This window comes from Myotis yumanensis, unplaced genomic scaffold (genome assembly GCF_028538775.1).
Source record: "Myotis yumanensis isolate MYYU_CA2020_CCGP unplaced genomic scaffold, mMyoYum1.0.hap1 SCAF_8, whole genome shotgun sequence".
In the NCBI taxonomy this organism is placed as follows: domain Eukaryota; kingdom Metazoa; phylum Chordata; class Mammalia; order Chiroptera; family Vespertilionidae; genus Myotis; species Myotis yumanensis.
In genome coordinates this window covers 37,432,242-37,452,482 of record NW_027223759.1, presented here as the reverse complement: position 1 = coordinate 37,452,482, position 20,241 = coordinate 37,432,242, and the positions used below count along the sequence as shown (strand labels likewise).

The 20,241-nt window shown below is 37.9% G+C and overlaps 1 protein-coding gene across 2 annotated transcripts in view; it reads left to right on the top strand.

The window, feature by feature from the left end:
* The first annotated feature begins 2,819 nt into the window (after positions 1–2,819).
* Positions 2,820–20,241, top strand: part of PPP1R1C (protein phosphatase 1 regulatory inhibitor subunit 1C) — a 100,210-nt gene continuing 82,788 nt past the window's right edge. For both annotated transcript variants that reach the window (XM_070423399.1, XM_070423400.1), the window contains exons 1-2: positions 2,820–3,126; positions 4,781–4,841. In XM_070423399.1, the coding sequence (XP_070279500.1) occupies positions 3,046–3,126; positions 4,781–4,841 (142 nt within the window). In that variant the 5' untranslated portion in view covers positions 2,820–3,045. The remainder of the gene's footprint in view (positions 3,127–4,780; positions 4,842–20,241) is intronic.

The following is a 20,241-nucleotide window of genomic DNA, read 5'->3' as shown; positions in this document are numbered from 1 at the left end:
ATTAAAAGCCAAGGTTCTAGGTCTGGTTTGAATCTTGGCCCTGCCATGCATTACCTGGATGACCCTGAGCAAATTGACTAAACTCTCAGATTCTCAGTTTCCTCATTTTAAATTAGGGAACGGGGTGGCACTGACATCTATCTCAAAGGGTTGTTAAGAGTTTTAGATAAATCAATTCAGGTAAAGCACTTATAATAGTGCCTGGTACACAGTAAATGTCATATAAAGGATTAGCTATTACTATTATCTCTAACAGGGAGAAAAATATACACCTAATATTCAGTATAATTACACTCTCCACATAAACACATTACAATTTTTAGATTATTTCAAATTTAAGTTGCATTTTACGTGATTCTTAGAAAAAGAATTTAGCTTTAAAATGACTTCACTCACCTGTGACCACAGTCTATCCTCTAATGCCATAGCAAAAGGCCTGGCACAGAGCAGACTTAACAAATACTTGCTAGGTGAATGGATTGCATTTCAAAATGCTAACCAGTAAAAAGACAGTCACGTAGTTATTGTACTAAGTAGAGGTATGCTGGGTGTTTTGGGATACAGAAGAGGTGGGTCTAAGCCCAGTGTGGGTAGGAATAAACCTATAAAAGCTTCTTAGAGGTGATAAACCTGAGCTGAGTCCCACAATATGCCCAGGAGCTGGCCTGGGGAAGAAGAAGCTTAAAGGGGCTAGGTAATCCCTTTATACTATATTATCTCTGGTCAAACTATTCAAAATAGAGTAGTTATTTAATGAGAATCATTTAGTTAATATTTATATCATAATGCATACATAAAATTTCACTTTATCACCTATTAGTCTGCTATCTAATGAAGGAAAAGTAATAGCTATCTTTTACTGAGTGGCATCATGTGCTGAACATGTAATGAGCTCTTTAAAAAAAATTAATTCATCTAAACCTCACAAGTAGAAAGTTCTATTACTGCCCATGTGGATAAACTGAATAAGTATTAGAGCCAGGGTTTGAAATCTAAGCTGCCAAGTATATCATGCTCTTAATCATTACTCTAAATAAAGTTTTGAATTAATTTCTCACTAAAAATACTTCCTTGTTTTCCTTTTATATAATTTGAAAACATATCCAGAGAAATAAGTTCATTAATGATATTAATTCAGATTTTCTTTTAGAGCCTTTCTAACCTATTACACATAATGTAATTTATAAGTTTTCCTTCGACACTATAAGGATGCACCCATCACAAAAGTTCTTGCTGGTCAGCACTGTTCTCCAACTGAAAGTGCTTTCACATCCACATCTGCATTTGCTTTTTTCCCTAGTGGGTGTAGAAATCTGCTTGAATAATGCATATTACTTTCTATGTTCTTTCAACAGAATGTTGCATGCTTAAATCATTAAGATGGGTTCCTGGTATGGGCTCAGAATTTTTTTTAAAAAGAAGAAAACTTCATTTGTTAGTAACTGGAATCATAGTCAATGTCTAAATGTATTATATAAATCCAAAAACATATAAGAAATCTAGTATTAATTAAACAATATATTTCTTTTAAAATGTTTTTATTGATTATTTAGAGAGAAAGGGGAAGGGATAAAGAGACAGAAACATCATCCATCATCTGCTTCCTGCATGCCCCCTACTGGAGATCTAGCCCGAAATCCGGGCATGTGCTCTGACCCGGAATCAAACCAGGACCTCTTGATTCCTAGAACAACACTCAACCACTGAGCAACATTGGCCGGGCAACAATACATTTCAAATAAGGAAGTAGAAAACTAAGTACTTTCTTCCATGAAAGCTGCTTCATCGTCAAGCTTCCTTCACAAAAGGAGTCGAATGCATGTAGACCATCTATGGTATTGCCTGCCCTTAAACATTCACAGGTGTGGAGAGCAGGCAGTGTTTCTCTACCTTGACCACCAGCCAATAGGACCACCATCTATCATTTTGGAGGTTACACCTTTTATGAAATTTTTCCCCAATTTCTTTCTTGATCTTTGCACATATCCCCACTATTGACAACAAAACACAATGTTGGATACCATTATGTTTCCACTAATGTTTTCTAGTCATTTCTGTATTCTTCCAAATCAGAGGATATAGCCAACTCCACCAGGAAATGAAATAGAGGTCATTGCAGCAGCAGTGACCAAGCTGTTGGCTAAATTTAGCTATCCAATAATTTCCACTCTAATGCAAATTGTAGAACTACAATTGTAGAATGTTGAAACAGAAAGGACCTTAAAGGTCATTGAGTCCAACCCCCCATTTTTCTAATGAGAGTATGGGGGCCTAGACATAGCCTGTGGTTTGCTTCAGGCTACAGAGCTTGTTAATGGAAGAGATGGAACCTGAACCAAGATCTGCTCAGCGGGTGGCAATGCTGTCCTCACTACACCACAGATGCTCTGCCTGCTATGATTAATCTCACCTAACCAGATACAGCAGATATGATTGGTTGTGGCTTACCCTCTGTGGCCATTTATCTATTTGGTGGCTGAATGTAAAATAACAAGGGTGTCTGAATTATAAGTTGCTGCAAGAGAAATGAAATGATTCCATACTCAGACCCTGCCCCCAACTCCAAAAACTTCCTGCTTTATATTCATCAATAATGAATGGCCCATCCCTGCAATACTCAGAGGGAGCTTACGTTGCACTTTTGAGCAGCCGGTTAGTAATGTGCAATGGATAGAGCCTTTCTTTCAAATCCCAGAGCAGCGAGTCCTTCAAGGCTAGCATTGCATTTTCAATTAGCTGCTGAGTGAATGTTTGGCATGTGTGTTAGTGAAGAGGCATACAATTAGCTTATTATTCCTTTCGGTCTTGTGCTGAGAAGATCCTAGAGATTGGTGAGGAACAGTCAAACCAGACATCGGTGTGGATTTTAAAGAGGGAGTTACTCAGACCTCGGCGTCTTCACTTGCTCACGCTGGAATTACAGCTATTTATTAGGAAGCGCTCTGTGTGGCTGGGTGGAGTGTGCCCGAGGAAACACATCCCAGACACCACTGGGGGTTAGTCCTTCTGAGTCCTTCACGTGTCTGACTAATTCTCATCATTGCCATGGAGCCCAACAGTCCCAAAAAGATACAGTTTGCTGTACCTTTGTTCCAGAGTCAGATTGCACCCGAAGCGGCGGAGCAGGTAAGCAGAATTGGGTGGGGACCAGTTATTGGATATAAAGTAACATGGACATACATTCTTGTTATTAATTGAAGGTTTCTCTACCTCTTGAATTTGCCCAACTTCGTGGATTTCCAGGATACATGAATGAGAAATAAATTGGTTTCCATATGCACTTGTATTTGAGTTGCACTGGGTGAACTATTGCAGCATTTCATGGGCTGCAAAATTAGCATCTGTTAGGGAAAATGGTTATGTTAGCAATTCAGATTTGGATCCGAAAATGTCTTTGCTTTTGCTTATTAAAATAGCAGGTTCAACATTTAAAGAAACTTAAAAATAAATTCTAAAATTTAACAACCTTTTATTTCATTATTTATGAAATAAAAAAGATAAATAAAGATTCATTTAACAATAAAAGCATTAAATCTTGGAATAATTTCAGATTATAGACTTAATATTTTATTTTAATGTTTTTTATTATATATCCAGAGCAGTAATTATAAATATATGTAACAGATGATAGATAGGATGTGTAGGTATATGTATAATTTAAAAAACATTTTATTCAGATATTAAAGATAGTATTTTAACATATCCTGAATTCCTTTTCCATCTATACTATGTCCTTATGTATTTTTCTCTTTGTCTCTGTCTCTGACTCTCCCACATGTGATTGGTTTACATCTGTAGTATTGCCTTTCATAATCAGAACCACTTAAAATATCATTTGTGGTAAAATTATAGCAGCGAGAAGGCAAAAGCAAAGAAATTTACAGGGCCATCAACTTAATTCATTAATTTCTTAAAACCTAAGTTATCCCTGAATCTTTTACCAAATATTATATACAAAGCTTTAAAAACAATTATTAAATCTGAGACTCATAATTTTCCACAAGGTTGAAGTAGATTCACCCAGGCTTGGGCCAGTTAAATACAACCTTGAACATGCATCTGTGTTGAATGAAGCATTGGTTCTATCTTGGACAAGATGTCATTGGTAAATTTTCTCTACTCTCCTACTGACATGTACTTCAGGAATTTACCTATATATTCAAAGAATCATGGACATATTAGAGATTCTAATCATAATATACTCCTATAACTTAAATTAAGAAAAAAACCACACACTAAAACAATTAGTTTTTTATGAATAACATACTCTTATAAGATCCATATTTATTTTTTATTTGTTGATTTATTCTAAATACTATACTAGAAAATAAGAAAAACTTATAATATTAATTAAAATTAAAATCTCATGCTGTTAAATTTAACCTTCTAGAAATTTGAGTTTTCTAAGCTTCTCTCATTTAGAAATAAGGACAATGGATCTTTAAAGCATCATTAATATTAAGAAATTAGCAAGTCATCCCTCTACCTTCAGTGCATATTAATTTTCAGAGGCATCATTTGATTGTATACAACAACTTCTTTTTTGTGGAAGTGTAGTAGCTTTTTGGTAAACAAAGGTGATATTCATATATGACAGTTCTACTGTCTGACTTTCTATGTTTCAAAATAAATTTAGCGAGCGAGCACCTACTATGTGCCCTCCAGATATTTGCTTTTGTATTTTGGGAAAGATGAGGATGGGACAGCTTTGCAAGCTGCAGGGCAACCTGGAGCAGTGTCTGACTCTCACTGACCTCAGCTGGGCCTTTGTTGTTCACAGATCAGGAAAAGAAGACCTACACCGGCATCACTTGTGATTCTCAATGAACACAACCCACCAGGTAAAGAAGCATGTTGTGTTTCACGCTCACTGATGGAACAGAATAGAATTGTTAGAATAACATCAAAGAGCATGTCATTGCCAAAAGACTTTAATTCTGCATTTCAACTAGCAACAATCTAACAGGTTCATTTCTACGGTGGATCATAAACAAAACCAGAAATAAATATAGAAACTGTCTCAGCCAACAGCCTGCTTTTCTTCTAGAATAACACATTGGTGATGATGATATGCTATGAAATGTTTTGTTAGCATTCTTTGTCCTGTGTTCAGGTGTTTGTATAGAATTTGATTTAGTGCTTACTAATGAGGCTGGTAGAAAGTTATTTAATTAGGTTTCAAAGCTCAAATGACAGCTCTGGAGATGCTTATATCGTTACAGAACAGGTTTTTTATCTATGAAAGGCTGTCATGGGTGGGCAATGAGCCAGCATTGAATATAGCTTTGCAGATGATGTCATCTCTGAATAATGCAATTGACAAGTAACCAGATCAATTTTCCTCTCTGTCCATTTGAGAGCCATTCTGAAGGACTGCATCCATTTGTTGAGGTTTTATTTTCCATTTCCTGTAAAAAAGTAAAGCTGATTATTATTTCTGATAAAGACCAATGATCTGCAATACACAAACATTATTTACTTATTAAATGGAGGTGATTTTAATCTCACATTTAAGTGCTTTTTCTAGTAACGTAAGACAGCAAAGGTCATTGGATTAATTGGTAGCCAGGCAGGACTTGGTGTTGGATTTTTGTAGGTATAAACAATAAGGATGGACAAAAGGAGTTTGAATAGTGGAAACAAGTCTAAGTATAGATTGTAGTAAGTGATCTGTTTTAAGAATATCAGGACAAAACAGACTGACTTTTTCAGATTCCTTTCTTATTAGAGAAAAATACATAAGAAAAGAAGGTAAAAATTGAATAGAATATTTATCATTGGGTCCAAAAATAGGAATGTGGTTAGCTGATAAAAAAAACAAATCAGCAGCTTAGCCTGTATAGCTCAGTGGTTGTGTTGACCCATGAATCAAGAGGTCACCAGTTCGATTCCCAGTTAGGGCACATGCCCGGTTTTTGGGCTCCATCCCCTCTAGGGGGCATGCAGGAGGCAGCTGATCGATGATGTTTCTCTCTCATCAATGTTTCTATCTCTCTAACTCTTTCCTTCCTCTCTCTAACAAAATCAATAAAAACATATTTTTAAAAAACAAAAAAATTAAGCAAATTTATTTCTGCTGAAAGCAAAGAATCATAATTTGATCCCACAATTTTAAAGTGCTGTAGCATTTTAAAATCATTTTGAAATATATTATCTCACTTAAAAATGTTAACTTATATTTGAGTTAATAAGAGGTGCAGATGATATGCACTTATAGTTTACAAATAAATACAAGTAAGTAAATATAATAATGAAATCTCAGATCAGAGGTAATTTTATAGCAATTTTTCATCACTGTCTTTGTTCATAGTGGCAGACTTTTCCATAATGTCCTAGAACTTGCCTTCCTATGCCAACCTTGAAAAGGATTGCCCATCTTGATTTCTAGATGTCCTTTGACTACTAAAGAGCAGCTTTCAGAATTCTGCAGGCATTGTTACTGTTTGAACATAATATAGCCAGGGAACTCATTTGAGCTCCCGAAATAGTAACTACAGCTTCTTGAATGCCAAATATTTGCCATTTGTAGTTGAGGAAAGTGTGCATCAGAGAGGTGAGGTGATCTTTGCAGAATTCCTTCCACTGGAAGTGACAGATCACACAAACACAGATCATTCTGGTTCTAGAGCCCATGCCTTTCCTATGGCATGATTCTGGCCCTACAAATTTCAGTTTGCAATACACAGTGAAGGCTCTGTAAATGTGACTAGACATTCAGGTCCAACCTTTAAATAAGTCCGTTGTCTCTAGACCACTTTGCTTAGTAGATAAGGAATTATATTTTAATATCCCTGTGAACAAAATTTATATTTTCTCCAGAAGCCGTTTCTTATCAGACCTCCTAATCACTAGATGGCAGTGTGCTAGTTCCATTATAGACTCCATCATTTTCTCTTTTTATACGCACCTTTGGAGAGGGCTTAGATGCAAATAGCATCTCATGGAGAACTGTGTGGTTTTAGTAATGTCATCTCCCTGAGTCTTCATCCTGCTTTTGGAAATGAGGATAGTTTAAAAGGACTGTCAGTCTTTGGCTGTGTACAGCAATGTGTACGGCAACCAGAGATTTGAACTATTGATTGGTTCTTGCAGCAAAAACCCAAATGCTTATATAGTTTTCTCAGTAAAAATGATCTAGAACCATGATTATTGAGGAAATAAGTCTAAGGACCAAACAAACAAACAAACAAACAGCAACAAAAGAACATCATATGAAACCCAACCAGCCCTGGATGCTAGTTTTTATGAGACGTGTGTTCTTGGGTAAGGGACCATATCTACAAGCTTTATTTTCTCATCTATAAAATAGGGATTATAAAGTCCATCCTTCCTACTTCACAGGGTTGTTGTAATGATTGAAAGAATTAATGTAAACACACTTTAAAAATTGCAAAGTGCAACAAGTGTTAGGTGTTGTTAGCTTATGTGTTCTGGAATACAAACTTTGCACATGATATTTAAGGTTAAGATATAAAAACTAGATTTCATTTGTAATCTTCATAATCTGATTTGGACCAAATATTTATGCCCTATCCAACAATTCCTTATGTTTCAAATATTACCTGAACACTCTCTATCAAACAAAACAAGACAAATAACAGCAACAACAACAAAAACCTTGTTAAATGTTAAATGACCTTTTTAAAGCAATTGCTTCTTTTAGCTCTCAATAGCGATATGTTCTTTGACAAATAAAAATTGATTGCAGCTTTCAATCCTGGCAAACTAAACAAATTTCTTTAATATATTGAAATTGCCCAGGAAACAAGTGAGTGTTCTTTGAATCAGATATCATTAGTGCTGTTAAAAATCCCCGAAAAACCTTTCTTTATTGTCAATTAATGAAGCAAAGAAAATTAAATTTTCCATATAGAGACATAATTAACAAACCTTTTCAACTTATATGATTAGATCATGTATTGCAATCCTTGTTAAATGAGTTAAACGTAGCTTATTTTTTTTAACCTTTTCAAGAGTTTGCATTCCAGCCAGTGTAGCTCAGTGCTTGAGCATCAACCTATGAACCAGGAGGTCACGGTTTGATTCCCGCTCAGGGCACATGCTAGGTTGCTAGCTTGATCCCCAGTAGGAGGCATGCAGGAAGCAGCCAATCAATGATTCTCTCTCATCATTGATGTTTCTATCTCTCTCTCCCTCTCCTGTCCTCTCTGAAATCAATAAAAATATATTTTTAAAAAGTTTGCAGAAATAATAATAAAATAATATTTGAAAGATTTAATTTTAAATTTAGAAATACATATACATTCTGTTTATATTTGGTAGAGGAGAAAGAGAACAGAAAGATGTTTCAACGTGTAAATCCAGATTATTTGCTAGTTCATCTGCGCTGGTGAAGGGGGCACCTGACTGGTAGGATTGCAGGGGCAACAAAATGCCTGTCGATCCCTTTCGAACCAGTAGCCTAGGGCTCTCGGCAGGAGAAGCACCGCAGTAACAGATATGTAACCTGTTAAGGATCTATCATCCTCTGGCATAGATTTATCAGTTTAACTCAAAATAATGGAAAACAGTACAAAAATTTTTTAAATTGAAAACATCATGCCTAAAAAAATGTAATAGCAAAGGGTGTTTACGGTGGAGAGGGCAGGGACTATGTGCTTGCTCCTAGGAATGACTCTGAACAGCCAGAGGCAATAAAAAGATTCTGGAAACTTGAGATGAGGGGGTAGAGAAGTGCGAAAGAAAACTTTCACCTTTTAAAATTTTGTGGCGGGGGGGGGGGGGGGGGGGGGGCGGGGCTAATAATGTGAGTGACCTTGTAGAAAACTGATTTTTAGTGCATTTTCTGTTAAGGGCTTATTTACGATAAGTTCTCTGAGGCTATATAGTAGAGCTCATTGTCTATTCCTGTACTGTGTGCTCTTTGCTTTTACTCTTGGGAAATCTGTAGTTAAATAGTTTGGTTCCTGTGTTTTTATTTAGAGGGATGACATTTTCTCTATTCCGAAATAAATGCAATGCCACTTTCTTCAATTTATTTAATCACATTTCTGTATTTACTTAAACTTACTTGTCTTTAAGTAGACTTACGAGAAGTTATCTATTTGATCACCAGTATTAGAAATCTAGAATTGGAAAAGAACTTCAGAAAATACCTAATCTAACCACACATCTTCGTGAAAGATACATAAATCAACCCAAGTCCCAGAAACTCACTCCATTTTATATATCTCAGAGAAGAATCCACAGTTACCCCAATTTTTCAATTCTGGATCCAATCATTTTAGTTGTTAGAAAATTAGTTTGTTGCACCAAACTTGAGTAATGCCACACTTCATTCTAAAGTAACTCTTTATTTATTGTCTTCAATGAAAGTTTATTTACTCATCTTTTAAAATATATACAAATAGTCTTTCTCATTTTCTCTTCTGGATGAATATTCCCAGGCCCCTCTAAGGCTTGAATGAAGTGTATCCAAATTATACTTGTCTGTTGGCCTTTGGAACCCAGAGCTGTACACAACCTTCCAGTAAAAAGCCAGCCTCGACCAGGCCTCTGACTATTAAATTTTGTGGCCCCCATTCTTTTCCACTTACGGTTAAGCAGAGACAATATGGTTACAATTAAATTTAATGGGCCTGATGCCTGTTAAACACCAGTGAACCAAAAAAGACCTGGATCTTAGTGAACATTTGGGTAAGTACCCAGGAGTTTTGGCATCATTTAAAATCGTTCTGTACATCTAAAAAATGAGACCAGAAATATAATGTAAAATGTTTTGGGGATGATATTTATTGCACTTTCTATCACAGCCACATTTTGGGGCTATTGACTTTCCCTTTGGTACTTTTAGCTCCAAATATTCTTAGAACTGGGGAATAAAAACAAAAACATTTTCTTTTTTTAAAAAAATAATTTTTATTTCTTAAAGTATTACAAAGAGTATTACATATGTCTCCTTTTTCCCCCCTCTTGACTTTCCCCTGGCCTCCCCTACCCCCCAGTGTTTTGTGTCCATTGGTTATTCTTATATGCATGCATATAAGTCCTTTGGTTGATCTCTTAATGCCCCCCTCCCCAGCCCTCCCCAGGCTTCCCACTGTAGTTTGACAGTCTGTTCAATGCTGCTCTGCCTCTGCATCTATTTTTGTTCATCAGTTTATATTAGTCTTTATTATCTGTTTCAACCTCACTGGGGCTGTCCTGACCAAAAACATTTTCTTATATGGATCAGGATCTTACATATTAGTTTATATGAGTTATATGAATTAAATATCACACTGTCTCTCTTCAATCTTGATAGTGAGTCCAGTCAGTAGGGAGAACTAGGCTTTCAAACTGACTGTCCTATTTAGGTCTACACACTGAAAAAGAATCCATAATCCCTTCTGGATGTAGCATATGACTTTCTAAATGAAGCCTGCATTTTAGAACTCTAACACTAAGTTCACTAATGAGGTTTTGAAGGCTTTGTATTTGCAATCCTGAGAGACATTGGATGGTATCTAGAGAATAGTGCTGGACTCAGATTGAGTTGTTCAAACAGAGAGACTCCAGGAATTTCTGTTGATGGGAGGTTTTGCAGGGTCAACAAAGTTAAAGTGGAGATTTATTTCCAGTGTTGGGGCATTCGTATGCACACAATCTTTTTTTGTGGAGTCTGTGTAACGAAATGAATGATTTGTGATCAAAAGGCAGTGAGCACCTTAAAGTGCAAGCTTCAGAAATCACACTGAAGATTTTTCTGGGACTCTTTTTTTTTTTTTAAATATATTTTATTGATTTTTTACAGAGAGGAAGGGAGAGAGATAGAGAGTTAGAAACATCGATGAGAGAGAAACATCGATCAGCTGCCTCCTGCACATCTCCTACTGGGGATGTGCCCGCAACCCAGGTACATGCCCTTGACCGGAATCGAACCTGGGACCTTTCAGTCTGCAGGCCGACGCTCTATCCACTGAGCCAAACCGGTTTTGGCATTTTCTGGGACTCTTAATGAAAGATGGGTAAGACATCATAAGCCCAGACCTGGAGATGCCTGTCACCCTCAGGGACCTCCAATCAAATGTGTTCAAATAAAAGCTTTACTGGACGGACCTACAGTCCAGGGAGTTCTGTTTCATTTTCGGTTTTCTCATCTTCTCTGAGAATGTGGTTGTAATTCATCCTGATCCACAATCCCTGCTGATTGTTCAGCTTTTATTTTTCCTTCTTAGTATTAACGACAGTCAAAACAAAGAAATGTCAATGCTTGAAGGCCATTCAAGAATCAACTGGTATCAATTTCTAAGGAATTTCAGGAAAAATTATATTTTTCTCTTCAGCATTTATTTTTATGAGTTAGTGAATGCCAAACCATGCGGAATGATATAAAGACAAGTGATGCATGTAGCTTTCAGAGATACAATTGATTGACATATTTTCCCATAACTATTTAATCTGTTCAGCCAAATAGCCCAATCAGTTGGAATAGTTGTGAGCCAAAGATGAGTTTCTAGTTCTTAGTCATGCCAAAATTTGCTATACTCTAAATATAATGAACTAGTCTACTCCTCAAATAAATGGAAAAAATGAAAGGGTCAGTTATAAAACTATGAAATAGTTCTACTTTATTTCAGCATGATTACTACTTATGCTCATTTTGAGTAATATCCTATACTTTTCACCTTTATGTTGATTTTAACTAGAAAGAGATTAGTGAAATATGACAGAATTGTGGGAGGGTCAATTCACTTCATTTTTCTTGTTTTGGACATAACAGATGGAAATAACTCTATGGTACTTTTGTATGATAGAGAGGTAGTATTTGTAATAGGTAGAGCGCTGGCTTTGGAGTAAGACCAGGTTAGAATGCCGGCTTTCCCCTTACCAGCGGTGAGTCATTAGGTGTGTACGGGCTTGGTTTCCTCCTTTCTTAAATAGGATATTGAGGTATGAGACGGTGCATAGCATAGTGCCTGCAATCAAGTAATACTGAAGACATGCAACACCCCCCCTCACCCCTCCGAGAAAAGCTGAGTTCTCCCAAAGCCTGCATTTCTTATTGAAAGGTGGCTCAGCTCTTTTCCAATTCTGACTGCATTAGGCAGTGTCAAACAGTGTCCCCAAGAGATGGGGTTTTTTTTGATAAGAAAAAAAGATGTACCATACTTCCTAATTCATCAGGATAATAATACACAATGAAGGAGATGTTATGTATCTCATACTGTAGTATTTGTTCAACTGAGCATGTTTACAAATATAATTTTCATGAAATACGAGCCCTTTACAGTTTTAAAAATAAGCATGACATTGGTGTCTATAAAGTTATGAACATACTATTGCAAGCGTTAGAGATCTTTGTGGCAGACTTGTGTGTGACCAAAATTGAAATTCATATTCTAATAGTCTGTGGAAAGAAAGAAGGTTGAGTATGGAGTATAAAAATCCTTTAGAGATATCTATCAAGGTCTCATTTTGGTGGCTTATATTTGATCCCACTTGCTCTCACTTCCTTCCATACACAATCTCTGTGCTATATTCTGGCTAAGCTTTTTCTTTGATTCCTTCGTTTGGTTCTTTGCCAGCTCTTAAGATTAAGTCTAGACGGGCTCATTTGTGTAAATCGGTCCCCATGTTTTCCATCAATTTCTTTTATTTAAATTGTAGCATGAGACTGACTTACATTGTAAGTTTTCCTGACTAATCTGATCCATTGTCTGGCTTTGTTATTCCAATGCACTCCTGCCACCCCCAACACTTGAAGCTATTCATTGGCTTATACATTCAACTCAATTCAATAAATATTTATCAAATTCTTACTCTAATCCTACAGAAACATGTGTTCTAGGTAGCAGAGAATAATATGTATTCTGGATGAAACAGGATGCAATTGTAATGATAGAAATCCCAGCTTCTCTCCATGGTAAGACGAATTCTAGCCAAGACACAGAAGCACTTATTTATTATGCTCACTGGTCTATAAAACATTTGTATGACGTATTTTGATGATTTTGCTTAAAGCCTTTAAGGATTGGAGTCAGAACTAAAATTTCATTACTAATTACAAACTAATAGAGTAGATATATCTATTCAAACTGGCAGAGTGAATATCTAGCAGAGTAGATTCTATGGGTTATTAAATTTAAATGGATACAAAATAGATCCTTAAATCCAATTACCATCCATTAACATTTTGGGCACTTACTCTGATTAAAGCACAATGTTAAATCCTCTAGAGCAGTGGTTCTAAACCTTCCTAGTGCTGCGACCCTTTAATATAGTTCCTCATGTTGTGGGACCCCCAACCATAAAATTATTTTCGTTGCTACTTCATAACTGTAATTTTGCTACTGTTATAAATCATAATGTAAATATCTGATATGCAGGATGTATTTTCATTATTCGCGACCCACAGGTTGAGAACCGCTGGTCTAGAGGATAAAGTAGGTAAGTCACCATTACTACCCTCATGGAGAAACCTACCTGAGAAATATTTATAATTTATCACATGTATATTGTTAGTAAAATCAACAACGTGTGGCTAAAATACAAAACATAATTCAGTACAGAAATGTCTGCTGCAGGATTCGATTATGAAGTAAAGCACAATACAAAGACTATATGCTTGATAAGTGGCAAGTATTATATCGGGGAGGCAGGCAGGTAGTACCTAGAAGCAGAGGTGCTGAAATCACTCAAGTCTGGAGGTCTGGATATGGATCTCAGTAGGCTGCTCACTACCCGTGCTACCCCAGCAAAGTGGCTCAGCCTCCTAAGCTCCATTATGTGAGAAATCTAGGTTCTTGTGACTCTGAAATGCATGTGTTTTTCTCTAACACCAACATATTTCACTAAATATAAAATATATTCTTTAGAAAGAAGGCTACCTTATGTTTATTGAATAAATAGATGTGCATTTTTGTGTCTGCATAGTAATATACATGGACCACAACATTGTCAGCTGTTCCGGGGAGTTGAAGGGCACAATCAGTTTCAAATTTAAGATAAAAAAAGTTACTAACAGCTCTTTCTAATTCTTTCTGGTTCATAGTCATATTCAAGAAAAACAGTAAATTGGTGGTAGGTGGCGACCTCTACCAAAAAAAAAAAAATCTCTCCAAGTTATGTAATTAACTGAGAAGTGTTATTTCCATATTTTTTTATTTTAGAAGTAGAGGCCTGGTGCACAAATTCATGCATAGGTGGGGTCCCTCGGCCTGGCCGGCAATCGGGGCCATCTTGCCCAGTCTCAGTCAGGGCTGATCAGGGCCAGCTTGCCAGGGGTAGGGGCTATGGGAGGTTGGCCAGCCACGGGAGGTTGGCTGTGGGAGCACACTGACCACCAGGGGGCAGCTCCCGTGTTGAGTATCTGCCCCCTGGTGGTCAGTGCCCATCATAGCGACCAGTCATTCGGTCATTCGGTCTGTTGGTCGCTTAGGCTTTTATATATATAGATTGCTCAGGAGCAAGTCTGAAAGTTTTGGGATATTCTACCTTTTCTCCCATTCTTTTTTAGTCATTACTTTGTTTCAACAATTCCAGGCATATTTGGGAACAGAATTTACCAAGGGCTTAAATTAAAATGCCCCCAGGGCCCAGGCAGGTGACATATGGAGTGCCCTGGCTCTGTGTAGGTATGACATTGTGATGGGCCCTGTGGTCCATGTGGAGGATGCAATATTTTTATTGGCTGCTCAGTCTAGGGCACTATTGCTTTATTCCAAAATCAGATAGTAACTTCCAAACTGCTTTCCCATGACTTTAACACTGGGAGTTAATTTTGTGTAGAATTAAGAGCCCTAACCTTAGAATAACATATCTGAATCTCTGAGCTTTAGTTTCTAGTTCCATGAAGCACAGAGCATGATAACAGATCATGCTGGAATCAAGCAAGGTGATGTATGCCAGCAATCCTATTGATAGTGGATTTATTCTTGCCCCACTCTGGTTTATGTGAGAGGCTTTGGCAGTCTTAATTGTATATGGGTGATTCTCTAGGGAAGATTTACTTTCATAATTGGTTTGTTATGACCTTTAATTTGTATTCTATAATTTACCTGTCCTAGCTTTCAATTAGCTATGATAAGGCACATGAGGTCTTCTCATGAGAAACTCATATATTTCATCACAATCTGTGCATCATTATAATTGCTTGCTTTAAGTCATTCAGTCATTTCCTCCATAGTCAGTGGAACATTTAATACACAGATTGTTGATAATTGTACCATAGCTAAGATTTAATTAAAGAAAAAAATGAACAGAGCAAAGGAAAATAATTGTGTTAGACTATGGTTAACATTACTGCTTCATTTAGTTATTTATTTATGACTTTTGACCTGGCCTAATTTCTTTCTTCCTTTTTTTCTTCTTCTTCTTTTTTTTTAGAAATATATTTTTATTGATTTCAGAGAGGAAGGGAGAGGGAGAGAGATAGAAACATCAATGATGAGAGAAAATCATTGATCGGCTGCCTCCTACATGCCCCTACTGGGCATGGAGCCCACAACCTGGGCATGTGCCCTTTACCAGAATCAAACCCAGGACCCTTCAGTCTGAAAGTCAATGCTCTATCCACTGAGCAAAACCAGCTAGGGCCCTAATTCCCACCCCCCCTTTTATTGAATGTATTGGGGTGACACTGGTTAACAAAATTATACAGGTTTCAGTTGTACAATTCCACAACACATCATCTGTACCTCAAGTCAAGTCTCCTTCCATCACCATTTATCCCTCCTACACTGTCTGCCCCCCCACCTCCCCCGACCGCAATCACCACACTGTTGTCCATGTCCATGAATTTTTTTTCTCTTTTCTTTCTCTTTTTTGCTCAATTCCTCCACACATCCACAGCACAATCACATTTCCAATGGCTGTCAGCCTGCTCTCTATCTATGAGTCTGTCTCTATTTTGCTTGTCAGTTCATTTTACTCATTAGACTTTTCTATTTCCTCTAGTTTTGGCTGAGGCTTCTAAAGCTGAATACAGGAAACTTGCTCATTTGCCATAGGTATCTTCTTATTGAAAGTAACTTTTCCATATGTCCAGGGATTTCAGATCAGACTGGATTTGCTTTTCAAAGGATTATCCATTCTCCCTTCTTGGATTCTAAGCACTGCCCACTTGCCCCAGCGATTAAAGGATTTTCAAGAAATAATGCCAGAGAGCTACTCACCATCACATTTCAGTGAAGAAAAATGTCATGAATGACTGAGCTAGAATGGCTCATCTCAAATTCTCCCACAGGTCATTTTACTTGGTGAATAGCCCAGAATTCCTGCTTAACTAAGCCAATAAAGGGCACTTTTTGCTTAAGGTCTTGGAGACAGTCAAAGATATTTTTATGCTGTAGTTTTATAGTTCACAGCCATAGTTGGAGTCAAGCCCAACACCAGCTGTACTGTTTATATGGACAGTTACATACAAGGAACATATTAAATACATATTTTGAGATACACCTAGTACATAAAAGAAAAATGCCTTTAAGCTACAAATAAAATAATTTAAAAAATAATATAAGCTCAAAGGCAAATGTAAAGAGTTTAATAGTAACTTATCTTTTATAGTTTTACTAGAGGCCCGGTGCATGTATTCGTGCACGAGTGGGGTTCCTTGGCCTGGCCTGCAGGGATCGGGTTGAAACCGGCTCTCTGACATCCCCCAAGGGGTCTTGGATTACAAGAGAGGGGTTCTCGGGTGACACACCCCAGAATCGGGCTCCCTCCTCTCTAGTTCTGGGTGCATCAACTGAGAACCGCAGCTGCCAAGTCACTGCAGCTTGGCAGCTCCTGTGTTGAGCATCTTCCCCCTGGTGGTCAGTGTATGTCAGAGCTACTGGTTGGAGCATCTGCTCCCTGTTGGTCATTGTGCGTCATAGCTACTGCTCAGACAGTCGAATGGTTGGACGGTCCCTTAGGCTTTTATATATATAAGGATAGTTTGCAAACCTATTTCACCTATAATATATATCCTCAAAATGCTGTGAGATAAATATTACTTTCATTTTACAGAAGGAGGGTGACAGGTGAGCTGCTCAAGATCAAAGAAGTTAGTAAGTTAGTAGGTCAGAAATTTAAACATAGGTTGTCTATCCAAAGTCAATGGGCTTCCCACTATATTAATACATTTATCTTTCTACATATAAGCAACATCATACTCTTGTTGTTTGATTTCTATCTTCCTCATGGAAATAATCATAAGCAAGTTTTTCATTGTAACTTAGCCACACGAGGTTCTATTTGATGTGATACCAGAATGTACTTTTTTCTATTCTATTTCAACTAGTGGCCCAGTGCATGAAATTTGTGCACGGGTCAGGGGGTTCCCCTCAGCCCAGCCTGCACCCTCTTCAATCGGGGACCCCTTGGGGGATTTCCAACTGCCGATTTAGGCCCGATCCCAGGGACCGGGCCTAAACCGGCAGTCAGACATCCCTCTCGCAAACTGGGACCACTGGCTCCTCTAACCACTCACCTGCCTGCCTGCCTGATCATCCCTAACTGCCTCTGCCTGCCTGCCTGATTGACCCTAACTGCCCTCCCCTGCTGGCCTAATCTCGCCCCCAACTGCTCTCCCCTACTGGCCTGATCTCGCCTCCAACTGCCTCTGCCTGCCTGATCACCCCTAACTGCCCTCCCCTGCCAGCCTGATCTCGCTCAGTCTCTGGCCCTCTTTGTTTTTCTCAGCAGTCCTCCAGGCCTCCCTGCTTCCCTGTCTCCCTCTTTCTCTTTCCCAGCTAGAATGAGGCAGGGCCAGTGGGGGCCGCTCCACCTTCTGCCTGCCCTCCCTTTCATCCAGGCCTCTTCAGGCCCTGTCTGTTTTGTTTTCTTGTTCTGAGAGAGGCTCCTAGAGCAAGCTGGGAGAGAGGGAAAGAAAGGGAGAAAAGGCTGTGAGCTGGTGGGTGTTGTGTGTGTCTGTGCATGTGTGTGATTGTGAGTGAGTGTGAGTGCTGGCCCCACCTCCTCTGTCCCCGTCTCTGCTGCCACAAGTCCCCACCCACCAGAGACTGCTGCGTGCACAGCCTGGGCGTTAGGTCGAGCCTCCGGTTACTGTGGATGTGATGAACCTAGGGTTTTATATATTAGGATGTGAGTGATATTGTCTTGGAGTGTCAATTCTATATCTTTTCCTTTTTCTTTTCTTTGATAATGTATTAAATAAGATGACTTTAATATTTAATTTTTTATTATATAAGCAAAAATTCAGATAATCAAACAAAAAAATAAATCTCAAGCATTTCCTTCTTAGAGTTAGACCCTGTTATTTATTTTTATGTCTGGTTTCCTACCTGTATATATACACTTATTAAAACAATTCTTGTCTTGACTTAGAATATAAGTTGGAAGGCTAACAGCTTAAAACTTTGGATTCTAGTTGACCAATATGAGTGATTTGTACACATATTGAGAAGTCATCTTCCCTTTCTATTGCAGTTGTTCTTATCTTCCTAGACTCAGCTCAAATCTCCTTTTCTCTCTGAGCCTTTCATCAACCATTCCAGCTGGAAGGCATGAGTCCAGTAGAAGTAACAAATCACTGGGTCCATTGACTCATTTGCTCCAACTGATTGTCAATGACTTTCTGTCACCTTGTAATGCCCTGAAGGAATGGATTATGGAATCATTAAATTTTAATATGAGTTGGAAGAAGAAATATCATGTCAGCAGACCCTTCCATGTATATCAGGTGTTAGTTAAGCCCTCTCTGGGTAGCAGGTCTGAAGAACAGGGCTCTGGAGATCTGAGAGAGTGACTAAGCAGAACCCTTATTCTGGAAGGAAAATAGAGACCACTTAAAACTTACCTGATTATTTCAGAAAGTTTATCTTTGCCCTCACATTTCACAACTACCTACACATGATAGCCCATTGAACCACAGGAGCTCTTACAGTAAATATTTATAAGATAATTTAAAATGGCTTTTACAGCACATGAACAGGATGAAAAAACTTGGAATCATCTCAGCAAGGATAAATTCTATTAGCAGTGGATTGGAGCTGGTTGTGTCACTGTTTCAGTCTAGACATGCTCTGAATTAGCACCACACTCAGCTAATGACGGTGGATAGACAATTTTGCATAATCCTGATTTTGAGACGTAGGTCCCAAAGCCTGAGTGTGCTTGTCCAATGACCAATTGCTCTCTTTAAATTATCTGAATCTGTTTTTAAAAAGTCAGTAAAATGGTGATAGTAGAAAACTGAATGTAGAATCAATTTGGCTGCCTTCTTAGAGGAACATAGGAGATCAAGAGTTCAATTCAATACTGCCATATAATAGCAGTATCTGTCCTGTAACGGTCATTTACCTTTCTTCTAAGTTGATGAATATATGGGCCCACATAAATAGGGACTAAGTCTACTTTTCGTTTCCTTTGAATTGAGAAGTAAACATTTTACCCAATAATGCCCTGAAACTTTATTGTTCTTTGCAATAAGCTATCAGGGAATAGTTAGCAACTTGTAGTCAATACTGAAAATCAAACAGTTCATGACTTATAAAAAACATTTAAAATTACACACTTCACCCAAAAGTCCATTTTGGCTTGCATGTAAGATTTCAACATAGGTGGAAGGTAATGACTATAAGGAAACTAATTTTAGAGTGGACCTTGTACCTTATCCTCCCTTTTCCTCATTTTTTACACAAGGCAGCCACAGAAATAACTTACTGTGGCCCCAGTGCATTATTTGTAAACATATTGTAAGCACATAGCTTTGCATACAACATTCCAGCTGTTTTATTTTCTGATTCACATAAAACTGTGTTCTATATATTTCTTTTATCTGGGTACTTATTAAAATACTAGAGGCCTGGTGCACGAATTTGTGCACAGGTGGGGTCCAGCCAGCCTGCCCCGATCAGAGCCAATTGGGGCCAGGCCAGCCAGGGCGAGGGGCTGTGGGAGGTTGACTGGCCTGCCCCACCCCCGATCGGGCCAGTTGGCTGGCCGCAGTGCACGTCATAGCGATCGGTCATTCCAGTCATTCTGGTCATTCCAGTCATTCTGGTCGCTTGGCTTTTATATATATATAAATCTATAATTATGAGCATACTGGGGCTTATTACATAAAAATGAGCTTATTGCAGGCATCAGTTCATTTTCTTATTTCTAACTTAGTTTGACATTCTTCTTGGCAACTTTTCAGACATACCACAACCTAATTACTATCGTTATATTTCCCCTTTTAATATTAAATTTTTCTGTGCAATAGCTTGAATTTGAAATTGATCTCATTGTTTTTAGAAGTATAGGCCTACATTTCACTTCAGTGAAAAGCCTGAAAGGCTTTAGCATCAAACT